At 47.9% G+C, this 22,556-nt stretch overlaps 1 protein-coding gene across 3 annotated transcripts in view; it reads left to right on the top strand.

Annotated features, from left to right (window-relative positions):
- The window catches only part of B4GALNT3 (beta-1,4-N-acetyl-galactosaminyltransferase 3), a 98,540-nt gene that overhangs the window by 53,976 nt on the left and 22,008 nt on the right, over window positions 1-22,556 (top strand). For 2 of the 3 annotated variants that reach the window (XR_012155903.1, XM_073320751.1), the window contains exons 2-5: window positions 1,559-1,662; window positions 8,493-8,570; window positions 21,534-21,629; window positions 22,051-22,141. Coding sequence is in view for 2 of the 3 variants with exons in the window: in XM_073320751.1 (XP_073176852.1) it covers window positions 1,559-1,662; window positions 8,493-8,570; window positions 21,534-21,629; window positions 22,051-22,141 (369 nt within the window). In the remaining variant the exon portion in view is untranslated. Of the gene's footprint in view, window positions 1-1,558; window positions 1,663-8,492; window positions 8,571-21,032; window positions 21,153-21,533; window positions 21,630-22,050; window positions 22,142-22,556 lie in introns of those variants that run through there. The other variant, XM_073320761.1, reaches the window with a different exon arrangement.

Below are 22,556 nucleotides of genomic sequence, written 5' to 3'. Positions count from 1 at the left end.
ATAAATGAATCTAGATCAGTGGGAGGCTCCACACAGGCAAGCTCATCTTTTATTTCTTCGCTGAGAGCAAGACAGAACTGGTGTAGCTGGGCCACCTCATTCCAAGCCCTATCCACCGCCAGGCATCCAAAGCAGGCTGCATATGTTGCAGTTGACCCCAAGGCCTGGTGGAGTCTCTGTAGGGCTGCCTCTGCAGTGCGAGCTTGGTGTGGGTCATCGAAGATTGTCATAGTGGCCCTCAGGAAGGTGTAGGCCTCTAGCAGTGGGGTAGGGGTAGGCATAGGTGCTCTAGCAGAGCAGTCACTGTGTCCAGGCCCTCACCTGTTGGAAAATCATGACTAATCCCACCTTTGCCTGGTCCATCTGGTAGGCATTGGGCCATGGCTGGAAATGGAGCCCCTAAATTTGCTACAAGTCCCATTGTAGAACTCTGGTAATGGTACTGTGCATTTGGGTCTTGATGGCATCATGGGTCCTATGATCTGTTCTTGCAGGGTGCATTTTTCTGCCTGAAGCTGGTCCACTGCAACATGTAAGGCTTGGTTTTCCACCTTTAGTGAGCAGTCTGCTCCTGGAGGCTCAGTGGCCCCTATGGCAAAATACCCATAGCTGCTGGAACTAGGGATGCTGGGGTGCTGCTGCACCCCGTAGCTTGAAGTAGTTTCCACTATACAGAGGGTTTACAGTTTGGTTCAATGGCTAGCAACACCCCCACTATACAAATTGTTCCAGCGCCCCTGACCGTACGTGTGGGTTCCATACCCTTTTCAGGTAAGATGAGTCTAGGAGGAAACTGAAGTGGTCTGAGCAAACTGTACTGCCTGGTGGCTGAGGCAGGATTGGGAGCAGTCTGGAGCAGTATTCAAGTGTGCGCCAATGGTCAGGTAGCCAGCAGGTCAATTCATATCAGAGGCAATCTGGAGCAATGGTCAGAGTTCTCTCAGGCATCAGTAGCCGGAAGATCCAATCCAAGGGGCCAGTTCAGTGGACTGGGGAGGCGAGGTCAGGCAAAGCAGCAAGGTAGGGTCAGGTGAGGCAGCAGGGCAAGGGGGTCTAGGGAACAACTAGCAGGCAATGGTCTGTAGCTCAGACAGCTTCCTCTTGCTGTTGGGGCCTTTCTATAGACCAGGTATCCAACGAGAGTGCAGCCTTCTCCATCCAGTCAGGGGTCTGTGGTATGGCTGCTGTGGGCCTGTAAGCCTTGAGCACTAAGGCTGTTGGTTAGGGGACTGGTTCAATGTATCACCATGGTTCAGTGGCTAAGGAAGCCAGCTAAGGAGCTGGCAGGCGTGGCTTCAATAGTGGAGTCCCAATATACTTGATTTGTTAACTTTTTGTGCAGCACTTTGAGCACCTTGAATGAAAGGTGCTGGACAATAACAAAACAGGAGTTGTGTCACTGACTGGCCAAGCTAAATATTTCCAGGGGAAGAGGGAGGTTTAGGCTCCCATTACTATAAAACTCCAGAAGGAAAGGATGTAACCTGAAGTTATCACTGTTGTTTCTTCTTTTTCTTTGAGGTGGGTTTTCACATCTCTTTCCCCCTCCTCTTTGCAGGATATGGGAGCTGGAGGGAACTGGCTAAAGCTCTGGCAAACAGGAACATCCCTGCTGTGGACCCAAACCTTCAGTTTTACTATCCTGAGAAGCCACTACATCAGGTAAGGAGGCTCAGGGGTGGTCTTAAACATTCAGGGGAAAATTCTCCTTCTAGATCTGCATGGCAGATCCCAGCTCCTGTATTCATCTCTCCCTACATGCACAGAATGAGAACAGGCCATGGACCAAATTCTGATCTCAATTATAATGATCTCAATTACACCAATGTAAATACAGAACAACTCCACTGCAGTTTAATGGAGTTAGGTTGGATTTACATCAGTACAATGGAGGGATAACTAAGAATGATGAGATGAAATTAAGAAAAGGAGAACTTAGGCTAAAAGCTAGTGTTGTGTGGGATCCTGCGTGTCAAGCGGGCCGCCCCAGTTGGCCCAGTGTAGGGTTGGTACACCCCGTTGCACAAGCATTAGGTCTCCCTATGGGATCAGGCAATTGCTGTAAAGAGGGCCCAGGACCCCTGGTGGGGCCGAGCAAACGGTCTGCAGCCCCTGGGTTGGGCAGAGCAAAGTAAAAAGTCTATGGCCCCATAGCCTCGTGGCTGAGGCAGGCAATAGTTGTGGTTCTGACCCTGGGCAGGGCAGAACAAACAATCAGTCTGCAGCCCCTGGGCAATCAGTCTGCAGCCCCAGAGCAAGCAAACAGTAACCATGCCTAGTGGCAGGTGTGTGGTGGGGAGGTAGGGGAACCTTGGCCCACCCTACTCCACCAGGTTCCGACCCAGGGCCCTATGAAGCTGGGAAATTCCCTGTTAAGGGTTTAAGCTCAGCTTCTATTACATTCCCTGGGTCATTTCCTCCACAAGGTGCATTTCAGGCATCTCCTCAGCTGGCAGTGGCTCGGCATCCCAGTCAGTCTCTGCGGTCAGCTAGTCGTCCTCAGCATAGTCCAGGTACACGATTCCTACCATTTGGAGAGTCGCAGGTGCTTCTGCAGGAGCCTGCAGCACACATCCTTCCTCCTCCTCAGCCAGCCCAGGCTGAGCTGGCCTGCCTCCGTTTAGCTGTCCCTTCCCCCTGGAGCATGCGCAGCAGGGGCGATGGGGTGTGGTCTCCTGTGCCCACAGTGATTGGTCAGGCACTGCAGGGTTGGTACACCCCATCACAGCAAGGGAAAAGCTCGTAATGAATGGTGAGACGTATCACACTAAGGAATAGTCTTCCAAAGGAAGTGTTAGAGATTGGTCAAAGCACTGGAGAATAAACAGATGTTAACAACTAATTTACAGCTCAAAGTTTGTGAAGGGGACAAAGATAGTTATTAGGGTGACTTGGGTCCTCCAGCTGACATGAATGAGAATAGAGACTAGATTAGTGCAGGCTAGTTATGTAGAAATATATTAGAGAGAAGCAGACCATGATGTTGGAAATCCACAGACTGAAACTTACATACTTTGGTCACATTAGGCATAGAGATGGAAATAACCTTGAGAAAGTTATTATGGAAGGAACGGAGGAGGGTCATCATAGTACGTAGATCAGCAAGGAGATGGATGGATGGATGGATGGTCACTAGAAGGTCAGCTGCTGAGTGCTCGAAGTTAATGATGGATCTTGAAGGCTTTTCAAAATTCTGTTATGATGTCACTGATATTGAGGCATGAATAAATGGATTTAATTAGCTTATGCCTTGACTACACAACACAGTTTTGTTGGCAAAAGGCAGCTTTTGGCGGCAAAACAGTGAAGGTATTGTGACAAAGTTCCTGCTCTACCTTGGTGGGTCTTGCACTTATTGGCGTATTTGCTCACCTTGGAGCTTCACGGCAGCCCTCAGCTTGGCCATTTTTCTGAACCCACAGTCCAGGTCGACTCCTCCTGTGTCTGACCAGGAGTTGGGAGGATTTGGGGGGAACCCGGGCCCGCCCTCTACTCCGGGTTCCGGCCCAGGGCCCTGTGAAATGCCACTGTCTAGAGTGCCTCCTGGAACAGCTGTGCGACAGCTACAACTCCCTGGGCTACTTCCCCATGGCCTCCTCCCAACACCTTCTTTATCCTCACCATAGGACCTTCCTCCTGGTGTCTGATAATGCTTGTACACCTCAATCCTCCAACAGTCCGCGTTCTCACTCTCAGCTCCTAGTGCCTCTTGCTCCCAGCTCCTCACATGCACACCACAAACTGAAGTGAGCTCCTTTTTAAAACCCAGGTGCCCTGATTAGCCTTCCTTAATTGATTCTAACAGCTTCTTGATTGGCTGCAGGTGTTCTCATCAGCCTGTCTTAATTGTCTCCAGAAGGTTTCTGATTGTTCTGGAACCTTCCCCGTTACCATACCCAGGGAAAAGGGACCTACTTAGCCTGGGGCTAATATATCTGCCTTCTATTACTCTCCTATAGCCATCTGGCCTGACCCTGTCACAGTATACACACTGCAATGCCACTTTTGGCAACAACACTCTTCAGTTTTGGCAACAAAATAAAACCACCTCAACAAGGGACATAAGGCTTTTTGTGCAAAAGTTTTGTCGACAAAGTGCCAGTGTAGACACCATGCTTGATTTTATTGCTTTAATTGGCCTCCAGAAGGTGTCCCACAATGCCCATCCTGACCGCTCTGGTCAGCAGTTTCAACTCCACTGCCCTGCAACCAGGTAAACAACCATCTGCCACTTGCCCTTTAAAACCCCCAGAATTTTGCTTTGTTTGCTCGGCGTGGAGATATCACATCGCATCTTCCCAGCTGACCATTACGGCTCCACACAGCAGACGCTCTCTCACTTGGACCACTGCGGAGCTGCTGATTCTGATCAGTATATGGGGAGAGAAGGCTGTGCAGTCCTAGCTGCGCTCCAGCTGTAGGACTTTCAATACCTACAGGCAGATTTCTCGAGGCTTGTGTAAAAAGGACTATGATCAGGGCATGGTGCAGTGCAGAGCAAAGATCAAGGAGCTGAGGCAGGTGTACCAGAAGGCGATGGAGGCAAAGTGTCACTCCTGTGCTGCACCAAAGACCTGCCATTTCTATAAGAGCTGGATGCTATCCTCGGTGGCAACCCCACCTCCACTGCCAAGAGTCCCGGGGATACTTCAGCAAGCCTGGAGCTGGCAGAAAGTGGACCTAGCCCAAAGGACAAAATCATTGACGAAGAGGTGGAGTTAGACGATGATGTGGAGCCCACTGCAGGGTTTCCTGGTGGTGTGTCCAGTCAGGAGCTTTTCTCCACTCTGGAGGTGTCTAGCCAGTCTTGGCAGTCACACTCTGGTGAGCAAGAAGCAGGAGAGGAGATTCCTGGTAAGTGGCTTTGCTTTGTGAAGTGCAGAGGTGGGTTGAGGGCATAGAAATGTACAAGGCTGGCTGTGTTTCTGTGTGCTGGACATTTCCCTGAGCAGCTAAGAAGTACAGCGGAACAGGGTGTTGATGCACACTGAGATTTCATGGGAATCCTCCAGAGAGATCTCTAGGAAAGTTTCCTGGAGGTACCTGGCAATCCTCTGCCAAAGGTTCCTTGGCAGAGCTGCTTTGTTCCTTTCCCCATTGAAGGAAACTTTCCTGGGCCATTCTGCAATCATGTGCACAGGGACCAAAGCAGCACACAGATGAGCAGAATAGGAACTGGGTCAGAAACCGCAAGTGTGCACTAGAAGCACCCTTGCTTCCTTGCATACCCTCAGGACTGAGATATCTGGTACAATGACCCCCGCCTGTGGAAAAGTGTGGGAAAATTTAGACTATTGTCCCTAGTCAAGTGCCCATCGACCCTTTCATATTGCTGTTCTTCCCATGTAGAATGCCCTCTGTCCCAGGGTAAACTGACCAAACTTGTGGTGTTCACCGACATGTGTACTTGTCAAGGGACAGTGAGAAAGTGATTGGTATGTTATTAGAGGTGTATTTTACTGTACTGTTTAAATGCTGTGTGTGTACTTAATAATCATGCTTTTATGTATTGTTCCTTGTGCTTCTGCAGATGTGGCTTTTAGAGGCATCACCTACTCACCAGCAGAGCACCTCCACCAGATAAGTAAATGCCTGAGACAGAGCAAGGAGGACATGTTCTGGGAGCTGCTGCAATACTCAGATGCAGAAAAGAGGGAATGCGTGGAGTGGAGGGAAATCAAAAGGCAGGACAGGAAAAAAAAAGAGGCCTGTTAAGGACGCTACTAAGAGGATGATTAAAGTTATGGAGGAGAAAACTAAGATGCTGAAGTCCCTCATAACACTATAGACTGAGCAGATGCATGCTTGCCCTCTCCATAAGCATATTCAGAACTCTTTCCCATGCCCTCCCTAAACTCCACCTGAGCATTCTTTTCTGCTTTCCGGGACTTCTTGCTTTCCTGTTCACTCCACCTCACGGACATTTTTTCAAATGATAGCTGGACTTATGCACAGCTCTGAAAGTCAGCCCTTCCTTGGTACCTCCTTTCCCAGCAAGTGTGTGTGTGGTGGTGGTGGTGTTTTCTCTGCAATAAAAGAAAAGTTTTTTAATGAATGATAAGTAATCTTTATTTGTTTCCTGAAAATTGTGATATCAGGCAGCAGCAAGACATACACAAGCAGTTTAATCATTTGCTTACTGGAATCCTAGGCCACAAAAATCACAAGTACTTCCTAGGAAAACTCAATTTCATTAAGCATTGCGGTCCCGAGAATAGTAATATACATTACTGGTTCTCATTTTCAGAGTGTTGCCTCAAAGACTCCCTGATTCGAATTGCCCCCACCTTGTGCCCCTCTAATAGCCCTGGTATATGGCTGCTCAAATTCAGCAGCCAGGCGGTCTGCCTCAGCAGTCCACCCTGAGCAAACTTTTCACCCTTACCTTCACAAATATTGTGCAACGTACAGCACATGGCTATGACCATGGAAATATTATCCTCACTGAGGTCTAACCTGCCATAAAGTCATCACCCTTTAATCTGCCAAATGCACATTCTATGGTCGTCCTGCACCTATTCAGCCTATGAACTGCTCCTTACTGCTATCCAGGTTTCCTGTGTAAGGTTTCATGAGCCATGTCATTAACAGGTATGCTGGGTCTTCCAGGATCACTATGGGCATTTCAACATTCCCCACTTTAATCTTCTGGTCTGGAAAGAAAGTCCCTGCTTGCAGCTTTCTGTACAGGCCGGTGTTCCCGAAGATACATGCATCATGCACCTTTCCAGACCCCCACCACCCTTGATGTCAGTGAAACGCCAGTGGTGATTCACAAGTGCCTGCAACACTATGGAGAAGTACCCCTTCCTACTGATGTACTCCGTCGCAAAGTGGTCCGGTGCCAAAACTGGAATATGTGTGCCATCTGTGGCTCCTCCGCAGTTCGGGAAACCCATTTCTGGAAAGCCATCCACTATTTCACATACATTGCCAAGACTCACGGTCCTTTGTAGCAGGATGCGATTAACAGACCCGCACACTTGCTTTAAGACACCCCCAACGGTCGACTTTCCAACTCCAAACTGATTTGTGACCAATTGGTCGCAGTCTGGAGTCACCAAGCTTCCACACTGCAATTGCCATATGCTTCTTCACTGAGAGGGCAGCTCTCATTTTGGTGTCCTTGCGCCATAGAGCTGGGGTGAGCTCTGCACACTGTTCCAGAAAGGTAGCCACTGCTTGTCATCCCAGACCTGAATGACGATGTGATCTCACCACTCAGTCCAAAAGCAACAGTCCACCATGTGCAACTGTTCCGTGAATGCCAAAAGTAATCTAATGTTGCTCCTATCCATGTCAGACAGCACATCAGGCAACTGTGAATCCTGTTGAGTTAGGAACTTCACAATAAACTGCACTTCCATCCATGATGTGTTAATGGCAGAAGAGCATTGGAGAGCAGTGCGGGATCCATCCTTTCACACAGAGATGGTGGGATGAACAGCAAACAAGAAAAATGCCACCAACCAAAGACAGAAGCACATGGAATGCTTGGACGGAAAGCAATGCATCATGGGACATTGAGCCCAGACCCATAATGTGCTGCAATCCACTTCACCTTTCCACAAGACCTAGCGGCAGAAGGTGTCCGGCGGAACTTGTGGGATAGCTATCGACAGTGCACAGCTCTCAATGTCGATATTAGTGCCCCAAGTGTGGGCACGCTGTGCAGACAGAGGGAGTGTAGTGTGAACAGGAAATACTGGTTTTCTTATGCACTTTTTGATCCGACAAAACTCTGTAGTGTAGACAAGGCCTTAGTCATCAGTCCCAAAGGCAGAGTGTGCTTATGTTTCACTACACCTGTGACTGATCAGGAATTTTTTAACAAAATGTTTTTTTCATTGGGGAAAAGATCAGTTTTAATGAATTTCTCACTTTGACAAATTTTGGGAGGAAAAAATGCAATATTGTAAAAAAAAACCAAAAACCCTCATTTCAACATTGTCTAAATGAGAAATTCCCTTTTACTGGGGTAGGGGTGGGGGGTTTAAAAGGACTGTTTAGAAATTTAAGCTAATTATAGTAAAAACAAACTGAAACAAAGTGTAAAAGGTCAAAATCAAAATGAAATGTTCAACTGACCCACACCTATATACCCCTCCCCTCCCCCAAGGTGTTGTTTTGTGCACATTTGCAATTTCGACTTTTCATCCTGAATCAGGATTGAAAAAATTATCAGTCTCAAAAAATTTCCTGGGCTGGGAGGACATTTTCCAACCCAGTACTACTTGTAGGCTTTTAGAAGCCACTGGGCACTTGCTGTTTGCTCACATGCAGGGGCGCTGAAACAATTTGTATGGTGGGAGTCCTGAGAGTCATTGAACCAAACTGTAAAGCCTGAATATGATGGAAACCACTCCTGCACCCCCCACCCCCTAGTTCCAGCACCCATGCTCACATGGACTTGTGAAAGCTTTTCAACCTTGTGTGTATGTGATCAGTCACTTATAAGATGATTTTTTTTCTTTTATCTACATGTCTCTTAGAACCAAGAGCAGCAAAGAGGTGCAAGGAATAGGTCTGTTTATCCAGCCGGGGAAAACTCCGTCCCTTGGATCCCAGAGGTTGGTGTTTTCTGGAACCATTTTCTATCAGAGGATTGTAACTAGAGGCTTCTGTTTCTTTGGGAGTCCAGTGTCTCCCACCCCCATCCCTGTTTAATGAAAGCTTTGGTTCTGCAAACCAAAGAAAAAATCTGGAAAGACAGGAATCCCCAGATTCCTGGAGATTTGGCTTCTGACCCAGCCACTCAGGCACCAGAAATCCACCCTCAGCCTCTGGAAAGCAGCCAAATTGCTACCCCCTTAAAGGTGATGTTTGTTCAGAGCTGAGAATGTGTAGTACGAAGAATTCAACAGGCAAATACATGACTGTGACATGTAAGTGTCTCACACTGTGCTATTGCTCTGGTATTTGCCTGTTGTACAACCCCTGTATCTTGTGCATAGAGGTCTTGTCACTTCACTGACACTTCTGGTGAGCAGAGACCTTCTCAGGTGACCCTTGAGAACCTGAGTAAACATTTCCTTTATGCCTCATTTATTCTTCCCTCCACTGTCCCCTTATTGTACTACTTCTCTTCAGATAATGGAGCAATGCAGCATGTTGATAATGAGAGAAGCACCAACCACTGGGTGTTTTGCTAACTTAGTAAATTCCAAAAGCTGACTGGACACACACACAAATTAGAATGGCCTCTGCAGTTGCTCTAGCTAGGAAACAAACTACAGTCCTAATGCTTCAAGACAGAAGCTGATCACCAGCTGGAGGCAAGAAGAAATTTCCCCACTGGCTATAACATTGGACAGCTTGGGGCATGATGAGGGAGTTAAAGCTTTCCTTGAAGCATCCAGCAGTGGCCACTGTCTGACACAGAAAACCAGTCTAGAAGATGGACCATTACTGTGTTCTGCTGTGGCAACTGCTATGGTGACTGGTCACAGCTTGAGTCTGATGTAGTCCTTCCCTTGCATGGCATTGTCCCAGTGGCAGGCTGTTTGCCTGGCACTTCATTCGGCCTCAGGGCTGCCTCTCAGATGAGCAGCTACTGTCAGAAGGGCATCAGGATGCCACAGTTGGTATTGCTTCTATGCACATGATATGTCTAACTTCTCTCCTCTCCCACAGTGTCAGTGATGGGCATTTGTGCCTCCCTGGCCAGCATAGGGCTTTGCTCATTGACTCTAATTCCCAGCGGTCGCTCAGAACAATGTGAAGCATGCTTGTCTCTGGTGCCCACGTGATTTGGTGCCCACGTGATTTGTCTTAGGAAGACCCATTGCTGGCAAGTTCGCATCCTATGAAGTGAGCTGTAGCTCATTAAAGCTTATGCTCAAATAAATTTGTTAGTCTCTAAGGTGCCAGAAATACTTCTTTTCTTTTTGAGAAGTGTGACTGTGGCATGTGCTTTGTACCCTGGAGAGGCAGGACACCACAAGCAGGACAAGTGCCAACCCTCACCATGCCAGACACAAGACAGTTTCACTCCCCTGTGCAGTGCTGTGCTAGGCAAAGCACAGACCAAGGGCATAAACCTTCTCCTTCTGCGGCGCTGCCAAATAGGAAACAAGTAGAGAGCTCCAAGCGATGCTGCACTATGCAAAGCAAAGGGAGAGGGCCTCAGCCTGGATTGGGGCAGCACCTCACCAATGGCTGGTGAGTGCCTGGAACCAGGACATCCTGTGTCATTCTCTGTATTGCTCTCTGTAAAAACAATGCTCTGCTGTGTAGCAAGGCTGATGGGACAGAGCTGTAGAGGAAGAACAAGGATTGGTTAGGGAGGGACAGGATTATTGTTAATATTAATATTATTTTAGTAATTCCTAGAGGGCCCCAATCATAGATGGGGCCCCCATAGTGTAGGCACTGATAATGCACCTAACAAAGACAGTCCCTGCCCCAAACGGCGCCCTTCCCCCCCCCCCCCCCCCGCTCTCCTGCTGGTAATTGCTCACCTTAAGTGATCACTCTCGTTACAGTGTGTATGGTAACACTCATTGTTTCATGTTCTCTATGTATATAAATCTCCCCACTGTATTTTCCACTGAATGCATCCAATGAAGTGAGCTGTAGCCACGAAAGCTTATGCTCAAATAAATTTGTTAATCTCTAAGGTGCCACAAGTACTCCTTTTCTTCCAGTGTTACTGTTTACACTGTGCCTGGTATAACACAGCCACTGAGGGAACAGATAGGACTAGAGAGCTGCTTGCTTTCCTGTTAATCACCTGTTGACAGTTTTAGAGGCTTAACTCTGCACAAATTAATTACTTGGGATCTATGATCCTATTGTGTCCCCTCTACGACATCTATAAGAACATAATTGCAGCCTGATTCCTGTGCTGGGGAGAGGAAGGGGCAGTTCCTACAGGTCATGAAGCCAGGCTTTGTTTGAACAGATGATGTATATTGCTGACAAACTTGAATAATTAAAGGGGTTTGAGTGACTTTGCAGCAGTGCAGTGCAGAGGGGGAGGGTTTTTTTCCCCTCTTGTGGCTCAGAAGACACTGCAGCAACATCCAGCTGCTTGCTCCTGAATGTCACCCAGTCAAGGGAGCTCGTGGAGGCAAGAGGAGGGGCCAGGGCTGCTCTGAGGAGACAGAAGAGTCTTGTAAACTTGTCTTACAGAATTTCTAATCGGTAGCACAATGTCTCCATTCTTCCCTGGCTCAGACCCTCTTTTTGTCCAGTTTATCTTCCCCAGGGCTGTGCATTCTTTGGATTGTAAGCAGCTGATTTGCCCCTGAAACGCCAAGTCATTGAAGATTAAATTAGGCAAGGCCTCTCCTCCCCTCCTGCTCCAGTTACAATCTAGGGAGTCACCTCTCCAGAGTTGTAACCTGGCCCCTGTGTCCCTTCACATTGCTGGTGGTTGTGTGTGTGTAGCGGTGCTTTATGTGGGTCTCTCATCTCTGCTCCCTTTTAGCCTTTCTTCCCCAGGTATCTTCACTCTAGAACAGGGCAACCTTTCAGAAGTGGTGTGCCGAGTCTTCATTTATTCACTCTAATTTAAAGTTTTGCGTGCCAGTAATACATTGTAACATTTTTAGAAAGTCTCTCTCTATAAGTCTATAATATACAACTAAACTATTGTTGTATGTAAAGTAAATAAGGTTTTTAAAATGTTTAAGACACTTCATTTAAAATTAAATTCAAATGCAGAGGCCCTCGGACCGGTGGCCAAGACCCAGGCAGTGAGAGTGCCACTGAAAATCAGCTCACGTGCTGCCTTTGGCACAAAGAAAAGGAGTACTTGTGGCACCTTAGAGACTAAAGGTTGCCTACCGCTGCTCTAGAAGGAAGTGTTATTTCGTGGTGAGCCCCTAGTGTGGTGGGTTCAGAACAGAGGAAGACAGGCAGCGAAGAGGAACTTTTACTGTGTCTGAACCCGCCTCTTCCTTGAGGTAGTTTTTCCAGGTGGGGCTGGGTGCTGATAACCTAAAACTCCTTGCTGGAATAAGTGGAAATACTTAAGCCTATTAATATAAAACCAGGGATTCAAACATGCCAGCGCTAATTCAACACGTGAAACTGAGAGTGTCTGCTCCCCATCTTCCCTGCAAATGCTACTTTATAGTGATCACATACTGTCTGGATCCTCTCTCCTCCATACTCAGAGCACCTTGCTTTCAGCCTGACATCGAGTTTAGGGTGATGCTGGCCTGCAATAAACCATCCTCGCTGAACAATTCCCTTTGATCCCTGGTGCCAATTCTACCAGTACTATTATTGCAGGCAACTGCTGCGCCTGCCCTCCCGGGCACTGTGAAAATTATCTGGCCATACCTCCTACAGCCATTTTGATTCTGAGGGGGGCGCGTTTAGAGTAAGCACCTCCATAGGGTGTGGTAAAAAGAAGGAGGGGTAGAGGCAGAGAGAGAGGAAGGTGGTGGGGAGAGATCTGTGAGACAAATGGAACTCTCGTAACTGGGAATCAAAGAAGATCTTGTTATGACAACCTCTCCCGCATTGTGGCCCAGAGAGGATGCAGCTTCAGGGAGTGTTCCACCCTTCACAGCAGGAAGGAAGTCTCTGGTAGGAGACTCAGGGGTATGTGGGAAATAATCCCTCAGCAGCATGGGGAGTCTCTAAAGGTGAGAACAGGCTGGCAGTACAGCTAAGCAGGGGCATGGTCCAGTGGCTAGGGCACGGGGCTAGAAGTCAGGACTCCTGGGTCCCATGCCTAGCTCTGTCAATGACTTGCTGCGTGGCCTTTAGGAAATCACCTAGGCCAAAATTTTCCAAAGTTGTCACTTTGGAGTGGTGGGAGCCTCCACTTTTTGGCTTCTCAACCTGTTACACCTAAGGCCTGATTCTCAGAAGCACTGAGTACCCACAGCCTCCCTGGAGTCAATGGAAGTGGAGGCTGCTCAGCATCGCTGACAACCAGGCCTGAGGTGCCTCAACTCAGAACCCAAAATCAGAAGCCACATCTTAAAATATGACTGTCAGCCTCTCTCTGCCTCAGTGTCCCCATATGTAAAACGGGAATGACTGTGATACTTGCCTGCCATTGTGATATGCAGTGACAAGCGCCAATGATTATTCTTTTATTCTATTGTCCCAAATGGCAGCCAAAGTAATTTTTCACCCACTTCCTAGAGGGAGTGGTGACCTGAGCTGCAGAGGCAGGGAGAAAACAAGGGTTATAGGGTTTCAGTCTGCAGCTGCTGTGCTGATGACTCTTAAGGACCTAAAATTAAAGCCCAATTCCAGATTTCACTCCTTCAGCAGCCAGCACTTGTCCATTTGATAGCATTTCTCTGCTCCCCTCCAGGAGGGACATGGTCTCTGCAGCTCTTATTGTTCCCCTGTTGTTGTAGGTAAAGCCAGACTGCTCCAGTTCTGTTACCACCGAACTCTGCTGCTTTGGAAATGCCACTCTGAACCTGTGCACTGCTGTGCTAGGAATTACTGTTATTTGCTGTTATGTTTTCTCATGACCATAAGCTCAGCAAAAGGGAGGCCAGCCCATCAGCTCCTGACAGCTGGGCCTGCCAGAGGCTGCCCTCAGGTCACCTTGTAGAGCCCTGCTCTGCAGCCTTTGATCATAGTGATTTAGGGCCAGATTCTCATTTACATTAAGGGCCCGTTACACTGTCAGAGTGGTATGAAGAGGTCCCAGTGTTACTAAGAATATGTCCTGTAGTATTTGCTGTGCCATATCAGGCCACTGGTCTTAGTCTGACAGGCTGCTTCCTGCAGTCCTGATCAAACAACTGCTCTGTCTAATCAGATATCCTGATTAACTCACTTACTTTATTGTGACCTCTTCTCCTCCATCCCCATCTGTTTGTCTCCTCCACCTGTTGCTTCTTAAAATAACCTAGATTTAGGGCAGAGACTGTCTTACTGTGTGTACAGGGGACCTGATCCTTGACTGGTGTCTCTAGGCATTGCTACAGTCCTAATAATGACAATGCTGCAACGGATCAGACCGTTGATTCAGCTCTGGTGTCTCTCTCTGGAAGTGGCTGACATCTGATGCTTTGAAGGAAGGTAAAGGCCAACCTCAGCCTGAAGGATGTACTTAATTGTTCAGTGGTGTAGCTGAGGGTGAGGCAATTCCAGCAGTGATCAGTTTATGCCCTGGAGCATGAAATCTGAGTGCCCTTTACTTAATTTATAATGTAGTTAAAATGGGGCTCCACCAGCCTCTTTAAATCCAGTTTCTGACTTCCTTCAGAAGTGAATTGTACCATGACTGGCCTGCTTTGTGTCATCTACAATAACCTGAGCAAGTCTAGTCACTGACTTGTGAGCTCTCCATACTTAAGTCCTGCTCTGATGTCTCAGCTGCCACAGTTATGGCCCCTTTGAGGTCTTGGAGCCAGAGGAGAGCCTGCAGAGCTGCGATATTACCCATGAAGTAAGGGGCTGTGGAGCAGTAAAGGAACAGCCAAGTCTCTCCACAGCCTCTGGGTGTTCTTCTGCAAGAGGCATTTTATACTGCAGTATTCTTGCTGCACACGGTCCAGAGATGATGTGTGTAATTCCCTCCCCAGCAAGTGAAGGAGAAGACAGTATTACTTAGTAGTTAAAGTGTCACCCATTGTCAGAAGATGGGAGTTCTATTCCAGACGCTGCCACTGACTTGCTGTGGGACCATGGGCAAGTCACTTAAACTCTCTGGGCCTCAGCTTCTTTGTCTGTGAAATTGCTGTGACGGGTTGGATCACAGAAACCCCCTTGGAACTGCCACCTGATGTGCCAAGACTACTTCTGCTCCTGCTTTCCTGCCCTGTCAGCTTAGGACTTCAGTGCCCTGCCTGGTTTGAGCCAGACCCTCTAGCCTGCTGCAAACCCAGATCCAGGTCTGAACCACGTCCCCTAACAGTTGTAGGCTTAAGTGAAAGCAACTTAGGAAGTGTTCCTGCCTTTAACACTCAGATGCCCAACTCCCAATGGAGTCCAAACCCTAAATAAATCCATTTTACCCTGTATAAAGGGTAAACTCATAAATTGTTTGCTCTCTATAACACGGATAGAGAGATATGCACAGCTGTTTCCCCCCCCCAACTATTAATACATTAATATGGGTTAATTAATAAGTAAAAAGTGATTTTATTAAATACAGAAAGTAGGATTTAAGTTGTTCCAAGTAGTAACAGAGAGAACAAAGTGAATTACCAAGCAAAATAAAATAAAGCACGCAAATCTAAGTCTAATACAGTAATAAAACTGAATACAGATAAAATCTCACCCTCAGAGATGTTTCAATACATTTCTTTCACAGACTGGAAGCCTTCCTAGTCTGGACATAGTCATTTCCCCGGTACAGCCCTTGTTCCAGCTCAGGTGGTAGCTAGGGGATTTCTCATGATGGCTCTCCTTCTTTGTTCTGTTCCACCCACTTATATATCTTTTGCATAAGGCAGGAATCGTTTGTTCCTCTCTGGGTTCCCACCCCCTCCTTCTCAGTGGAAAGAACCAGGCTAAAGATGGATTCCAGTAAGGTTTCATTACCCACTTGCCAACACACACATATACAAGAAGACTTACAAGTGAAACAGAGCCATCTACAGACAATTGTCCTGGTTAATAAAAAGAAAAGGAGTACTTGTGGCACCTGAGAGACTAACCAATTTATTTGAGCATAAGCTTTCGTGAGCTACAGCTCACTTCATCGGATGAAGTTCCGATGTTCCGATGAAGTGAGCTGTAGCTCACGAAAGCTTATGCTCAAATAAATTGGTTAGTCTCTCAGGTGCCACAAGTACTCCTTTTCTTTTTGCGAATACAGACTATCACGGCTGTTACTCTGAAACCTGTCCTGGTTAATGGGAGCCATCAAGATTCCAAACCGCCATTAGTGGCCCACACATTGCATAATTACAATAGGCCTTCAGAGTTATATTTTATATTTCTAGTTTCAGATACAAGAGTGATACATTTATACAAATAGGATGACCACACTCAGTAGATTATAAGCTTTGTAATACCTTATGAGACCTTTTGCATGAAGCATATTCCAGTTACATTATATTCACACTCACTAGCATATTTTTATAAAATCATATAGAGTGCGTCACAATGGCATAATAATACTTACCTGCCTTGAGAAAGAGCTTTGAGATCCTTGGGCCCAAATCTGTATATAGCTGCGTGGTATCATTGTCTGTTCACCTCACCTCAGAGATCTGTTCCATCATTGCTACCTTTATAGTAGATGCTTTCTATCATAGTGCCCTGCTTATTCCCAAGTACCCAACAGTGAGATCCTTCCAAGGATTTTGAATCCTTCACCAGAGGGACCTCATTGCCCTGGACCCTCTTTATTGTTCCTCTCTGTAATTCTGTACAGTTCAGTTAGCATCACCTTAGAGAATTAAACTTCTTTCTGTAGCCTTGCCTCTCCGCCTCTGATAGGCAGTACTGGAGTTCATTGTGGAAAGGCAGCTGCGGAGGAAAGGAGGAGACAGTGGGCTCCTGGCTGAAGTACAGCTGGCTCTAATGCAAAGCCTGAACCCAGGCAGAGCTAGTGAAGTGCTCATCATAGGAGCATTTCTTGCTCAGCTAGTGAGGGTGGAGCGCTGATGAGAAGCCAGGTAGGAGGAGGAGTGGATGTGAATAAAGTGTGTGTATTCTTGGGTGTAGAGAGGATTTTTGTGTGCAGGACCACAGTGCCCAGTTCACAAGGAGAGGTAGCGGGAGCACTGACCGTACGCAGCTCAGGAAGGTTTGATGCCAAGCCAGTCTGTTTCAGCCCATTGCCACAGGGTACGATTTTACTGGTTAAACAGAAACCTGGGCAAAACATCAAAATGAAGTAGTGTCTCTGCCCAATATGGGCTACAGCTCCCAGGGGCTTTTCCCACACTTCTCCCAGCTCCCTTGACCTGACCCAAGGACCAGCCTACCAGCTCTCTCCAATTCACGTACTCAGCTGAGCTTTTGCTGGCCTTCATAAGGACCAGATGCTTTTCAGGCTATCCCCTGGCTCCAAGCCTCTCAGCCTCAGCTGGGAGGCAGCTGGTTAGTCTCCCCTTAAAAGGGCCAGTCCCCCCTGTGACATATCTTGTCCCAAGAGCCTTGCCGGGTCCGAGGATAAGTTTTACTGTTGATACTCTCACCCAGAGTTCAGTCTCTACCTTTTAAAGCTGCCAACTCAGCTTCCAGGGTCTCTAATGTCTCGTCTCATCCTTTTCTGCCAGGCTCTGGCTCTGCAGGAGAATTTCAGTGCCCAACTTCATCAGGTCCTCCTCCTGAAACAGGCACTGGTGCTGCTCATTGTTCTCTTCTTTTACTCCAAGGCAAACCAGCTCCTGCTCTCTTTATGGCTTGCATTCAAACCTTATCCCTTGAGGAGCATGTTTCTTCCAGCTCCTGCAAGCACTCTGCCATCTGAGTTGTGCAAAGACTTCAGTCCTGTTCTTGTCAGCCACAGAAATCCTCTTCCCCGGTTTCTCATCTACTCCTAGATTGGTGTGCTCAATAGCTGTCTGGACTGCTGCCATCACTGTCATGTCTGCCCCACACACCACCTCCAACTTTGTGCTGGCCTATAGATCCAGTCCTCTACATCCCCAGTCTGGGATAGGACCCCTGTCTCCTCCTGCTTCGCTTCAGGTGCCCGGGGCTGACATGGTTCAGTTAATAGTGTGTGGTGTTCTCCCCTTTTTACTCTTAGGCCTGAGGACAGTTTCTCTTGGTTCACAGACCCTGTTTTTCTCAGGGCCATCACCCACTTCTGAGGTCCCAGCCCTCAAAAGGCAATGCCTTTACTACATGTCCTATCTTCACACATCCAAAGTAGACCTTGGGATGACCCTTCCGCTACTGTGACCTGATATACCTTGCTCACAGCCTAGGGGACAAGCTGTTGGTAGGGGATCCCAGCCTACCCACTTGGGTGAAATAGCACCCCATTAGTGAGCACTCTTTAGATGTGCCCTGCTTTCCCTCATGAAAAATATACTACTGGTTTCCCTGCTACTCCAGGTTGTGGGAATGATTGGAGGCTGGTCGCTCATCCAGAATCCTATGGCTAGAGTTAACAAGAACATTCTCCCCTTCAGAGGTCTCCCCAGGTCAAGGCATCACCTCTTCTTGCCTTCCCAAGTGGGACACTCTTGGTCTGGCATGCTGCTCAGCTCCCTTCTGTTACCAGATGTGCCCGTTACTTTGGGGTATGCTCATTTATAAGGGTTACTCTTAGTTGGGGGGGGGGTGTTCTGTGATTCTATTAATGTACTGCTTATGTCACTTGTGTGTTCATATGGAGCTCTACTCCTTCCTTCTGCAAGTTCCCTCCCAATGGAGCTATCCTGCAGGACCTAGGTTCCCCAGGACTGGGTTTCTCCAGCCCTAGAACCAGGTGAACACGCACACGCGCACACACACTAACAGAGCAAGTCTAAGCGAACCAGGTCAATCAGCACTCTCAAGCTGATCCCCTTATATGCCCCTGTATTCAACGGGCTGGGTCAAGCAGCACGTTCAAGCTGTCACCCTTATGTGCCCCTGGTCTCAATAGGCTGGGTCAAGCAGCACTTTCAGCTGCCCCCCTCTTATATGCCATAGGTTTAACACGTCCCTATCCCCACTTTCACGTCACAATTGTACTGGTAGTAACCCACTTGATGAGCAAACCCCACAGTATTTTTGGGCGCTACAGGGATCTTTAGCTTAGGTAAAAGAAGCATTGCTACAGAGTAAATGAGGAAGCTAAAAACGCTTAGGTAAAAGAAGCATTGCTACAGAGTAAATGAGGAAGCTAAAAACGCTTAGGTAAAAGAAGCATTGCTACAGAGTAAATGAGGAAGCTAAAAACACAAAAGAGTAAAGTTCAGAGAGCGAGAGAGAAGCAACCAGCTTAACCATAAAAGTTATTTATTGAATAATAGTGATAACTACACAAGGAGGGCTAAGCAAACATAACCGTTACATTTTTTAAGGTTAGTACCTGAGGTAGAAAAGAAAACAGAGAGCGAGAGAGAGAGGGATCTCACCCACTCCATGAGGCTTGAACTGTTCGGGGTTCCCAGGTGATGGTGGTAGCTCAAGGTCCTGAGTGCTGGAGACAGACAGAACCCCTAGTACGATCAGTCAGGACATGGAGTCCCAGTGCAACTAATGCAGAGTTTGGATCCACGCATTAGAACACTGACTGGAGGGTGAGTAGGGATTTTTGTAGAGAAAATACAATGGTTCAAGGGAGAACACTAGGTTTGTTTATGGGTAAACAGATGACTCAAGAGTTTTCTTTAGGCTATACAATAGGAGCTGATCACTCTTGGCTATGGGTGGTGTTTTCTTCCAGGGAGCTCACAATGCAGCTAGGCTGCTTCAGCATTTTGGATATCAATCAAGGATTTATTACGAGAATTGGTCTGATAATTGCTGAGCTGGGTGTGTGCAGGCATAGGTTCATTAACATCTGGAGCAGAGATCCCCCATGATGCTGAGCTTCCCTGCTTTTCTGGTCCCAGAGTTCAGTGCGATTCTCTGTTCTCCATTCTGTATGTAAATTGAGATGTCTCCCTGTCCCATCTTTCATGCAGATGAGGCTAGGAGAGTTGTCTCTGTTTTCCATTCTGTATGCTAATGGAGATGTCTTAATCTTGTCACCCTTGTCAGGAGGGGTCTAGGTGTATCTCCCATTCGCCCTTCATTGCTCTGTGCAAGTTTTTCTATGATGGGTTTTGATTTAAGCAGAGGCTGGTGGGGTTGTGTCTTTCATGAGTCAGACAGGCTGGATACTGTGCCCTGGTTCCCCAAGAACACAGAGCTGACTGTGTTCTTGATGTATCACTTCATGATACATGATGTATCTTGATGTCATAGAGTCATAGAATATCAGGATTAGAAGGGACCTCAGGAGGTCATCTAGTCCAACCCCCTGCTCAAAGCAGGACCAATCCCCAATTTTTGCCCCAGATCCCTAAATGGCCCCCTCAAGGATTGAACTCACAACCCTGGGTTTAGCAGGCCAATGCTCAAACCACTGATCACTTCACCTCCACCCTCTGTTCACTGCCTCACCCGTGGATGATGGTCAGAAACACCTTGCCCAGCTTTGAGTTCCCACAGGCAGGATGTTACAGGGGTCCCCTGGGAATCTCTCTTGCCATAGATACAAACCATGCTCAGGCCACCTTCACCACCACACGGTTTATTATAGTGTTCTGTCAGGCCACTGCCTGGAGTACTATTTAAATACATACAAGTCCCAGTCAGCTCCTCTCTTCTAGGGGAATAGGGAGCAGCACTAGCAGCAACCAGCTCTGCCTTCCTTCAGGCTCTGCACCTCCCCTTCCCGGGGCTTCTTTCCTCTCTGTTGATCAGCTCCCGGCTGCAGAGATTGCTTCTCCCTTTCATTAGCTCTTTAGCTGTGGCCCTGCTTGTTAATTGGTCTTCCACTTAGATCCCAATTCATGGTGGGGATTTGAGTGACAGGCTGTTGAGTCAGCTCCTGACTCAGAAGCCCGGTCGCACAGGACTTGCCAAAATTGTGGCAAGCACACCAGGTTCATGATTCTGTCAATGGAACTCATCTCTGGACACAACCAACGGGTAAGGAGGTCCTGCAATTGTTGTGCTGCTACATTCAGGTGTGCTCCCAGTGGAAACAGTTCAACGCAGAACTGGTGACATTATGCCTCTGGAGTTGGTCCCAATTTGTCTAAAATGGCAGCTTTTACCTCTGGATATGAGCCAGACTTCTTATTGCTCAAGGCTCGGGACACTGCCTGGTCTCTCCCTTCAGAATTGGTACCACCCTGGCCAGCCAAGTTGACTCCTCTCAGCTGACAGCTTTGGCTTCCCATTCACATTTATCTTCTGACCCCAGCATTACTAACCCATGGCCAGGCTGCCTATGCTACCTTTGCCGGGACCAGCAAGACTTCCAGGAACCTATTTCTCTAGTTGTTTCAGAAGTCGCTCCTGTTGCTGGTATTTGGGCCTCCTGCTGCTTTCAAAGAAAGGTGAAGGAAGCAGGGTCCACCAGAGAAACCTCACCAACTGTATCATTTTTTTTGCCCCTGTATTTTCTGTAACTGCCTCAATGATTTTGTCTCAGCTTTAGGGGCCAATCCACATGCCTTCTTTCTTCAGTGACTGTAAGCTGATGCGCTTTCACACCAGCCCAGGAAAGATTGATGCCACACTGGACTCTGATTCAGGCCCTTGCCTCAGGATGCAATGTACTGGTTAAATAAAAACTTGGGCAAAATATCTAATGTGGTTTCTCAGTCCAACATGGATAGCTGTTCCCAGGTCACCTATTCACTTGAGCAATTGCTGGCCTCCAGAAGGACCAAGTGCTCTTCAGGTTCCCTGTCTGCTGGCCCCACAGACTCAGCTGTGAGACAGCTGGTTGATCACAAGGGAGGAGCTGGACGCATCACCCCTTAAATGGCCAGCTGCCTTAAGACAGACTCCCACAGTAATGGCAAGTGTCAACCTCCCTCTCCCATGATAGGCACAGGGTACTCAAATGACATGCTCTGCTGCAGAGTTATGGGGAGCCAGGAAGGATGCAACCATTAATGGGAATCTCTCCTTGTGCTTCTATGTTCCTGCAGTTCCAGGGTCAAGTCAATCTCCATGTGTTTGAGGACTGGTGTGGCAGCTCCATTGAGCAGCTCAGAAGGAACCTCCACTTCCCACTGTACCCCCATGTGAGTGTACGCCAACTCCCTGTCCCCATCCCTGCACAACTCAGCATCTTTACTCCAGACTGCCCCTCCTTTCCTCTTCTTTCCTTTAACTGTACCCTCGCTGCCCCTCCTGCTCCTCCTCCTCTTCTCTTTCCTCTCCCCGCCCCAGGCCTACCTTTCACTCTTTCTCCCATCTTGCTGGCATTGCTCCTGCGCCCTTCATTTCCTTTTTCTCCTCCCTTGCCCTATACCGCACCCTTTCCTGCTGTTCCCACCCCCCCAGTTCCACCTGCCCTTCCCTCCATCCTATTCCCTTCATTGGCCCCTCCTCTCACCTTCTCTCCCACTCCTTTTGTCAGTCCCCTCCCCTCCCCTCCGATACCGATACCTCCCAATCCCATCCCATTTCATTACTTTTGTTCTTTCTTTCTTCCACCTTTAGACACGAACCACACTGAAGAAACTGGCAGTGTCACCAAAATGGACAAACTATGGGCTCCGTCTCTTCGGTTATCTGCATCCTTTCACTGGCGGTGAGGAGGTGCAATGGCAGACCAGGGTTGTCATGCTGCCCCAGCCCTCCCTTCCTCTGCTTGAGACCAAACAGAAATGCTCCCATGTAGGCAATCCTAGCTTGACGGCTCTCCAGCCAGGAGCCAGGGATACTGTCCAGCTCTGACTCCAACAGAGTCTGGTTGGCCTGGATAATATGTGCCCACTCTTCACTGTGGGGTTAGCAGGGAGAACACAGAAGAAAACAGATATGGAATTTCTGAGCAAGCGAACGACACACTCCTGCACACACAACATCTATTCACATACTCACACGCTCGCTTCCCATGACTACATAGCTGTCCACACATGCATACGCACACCACCTACCAGCATTTACACACACATGTACGCATGCCCACATTCTCCTGCTTGTGCAGCCCCATCTACCCTCAC

The sequence above is a fragment of the Lepidochelys kempii genome, chromosome 1 (assembly GCF_965140265.1).
Source record: "Lepidochelys kempii isolate rLepKem1 chromosome 1, rLepKem1.hap2, whole genome shotgun sequence".
Lineage (NCBI taxonomy): Eukaryota > Metazoa > Chordata > Testudines > Cheloniidae > Lepidochelys > Lepidochelys kempii.
The sequence above is the reverse complement of the archived record's forward strand: the minus strand, read 5'-3'. Positions and strand labels throughout refer to the sequence as shown.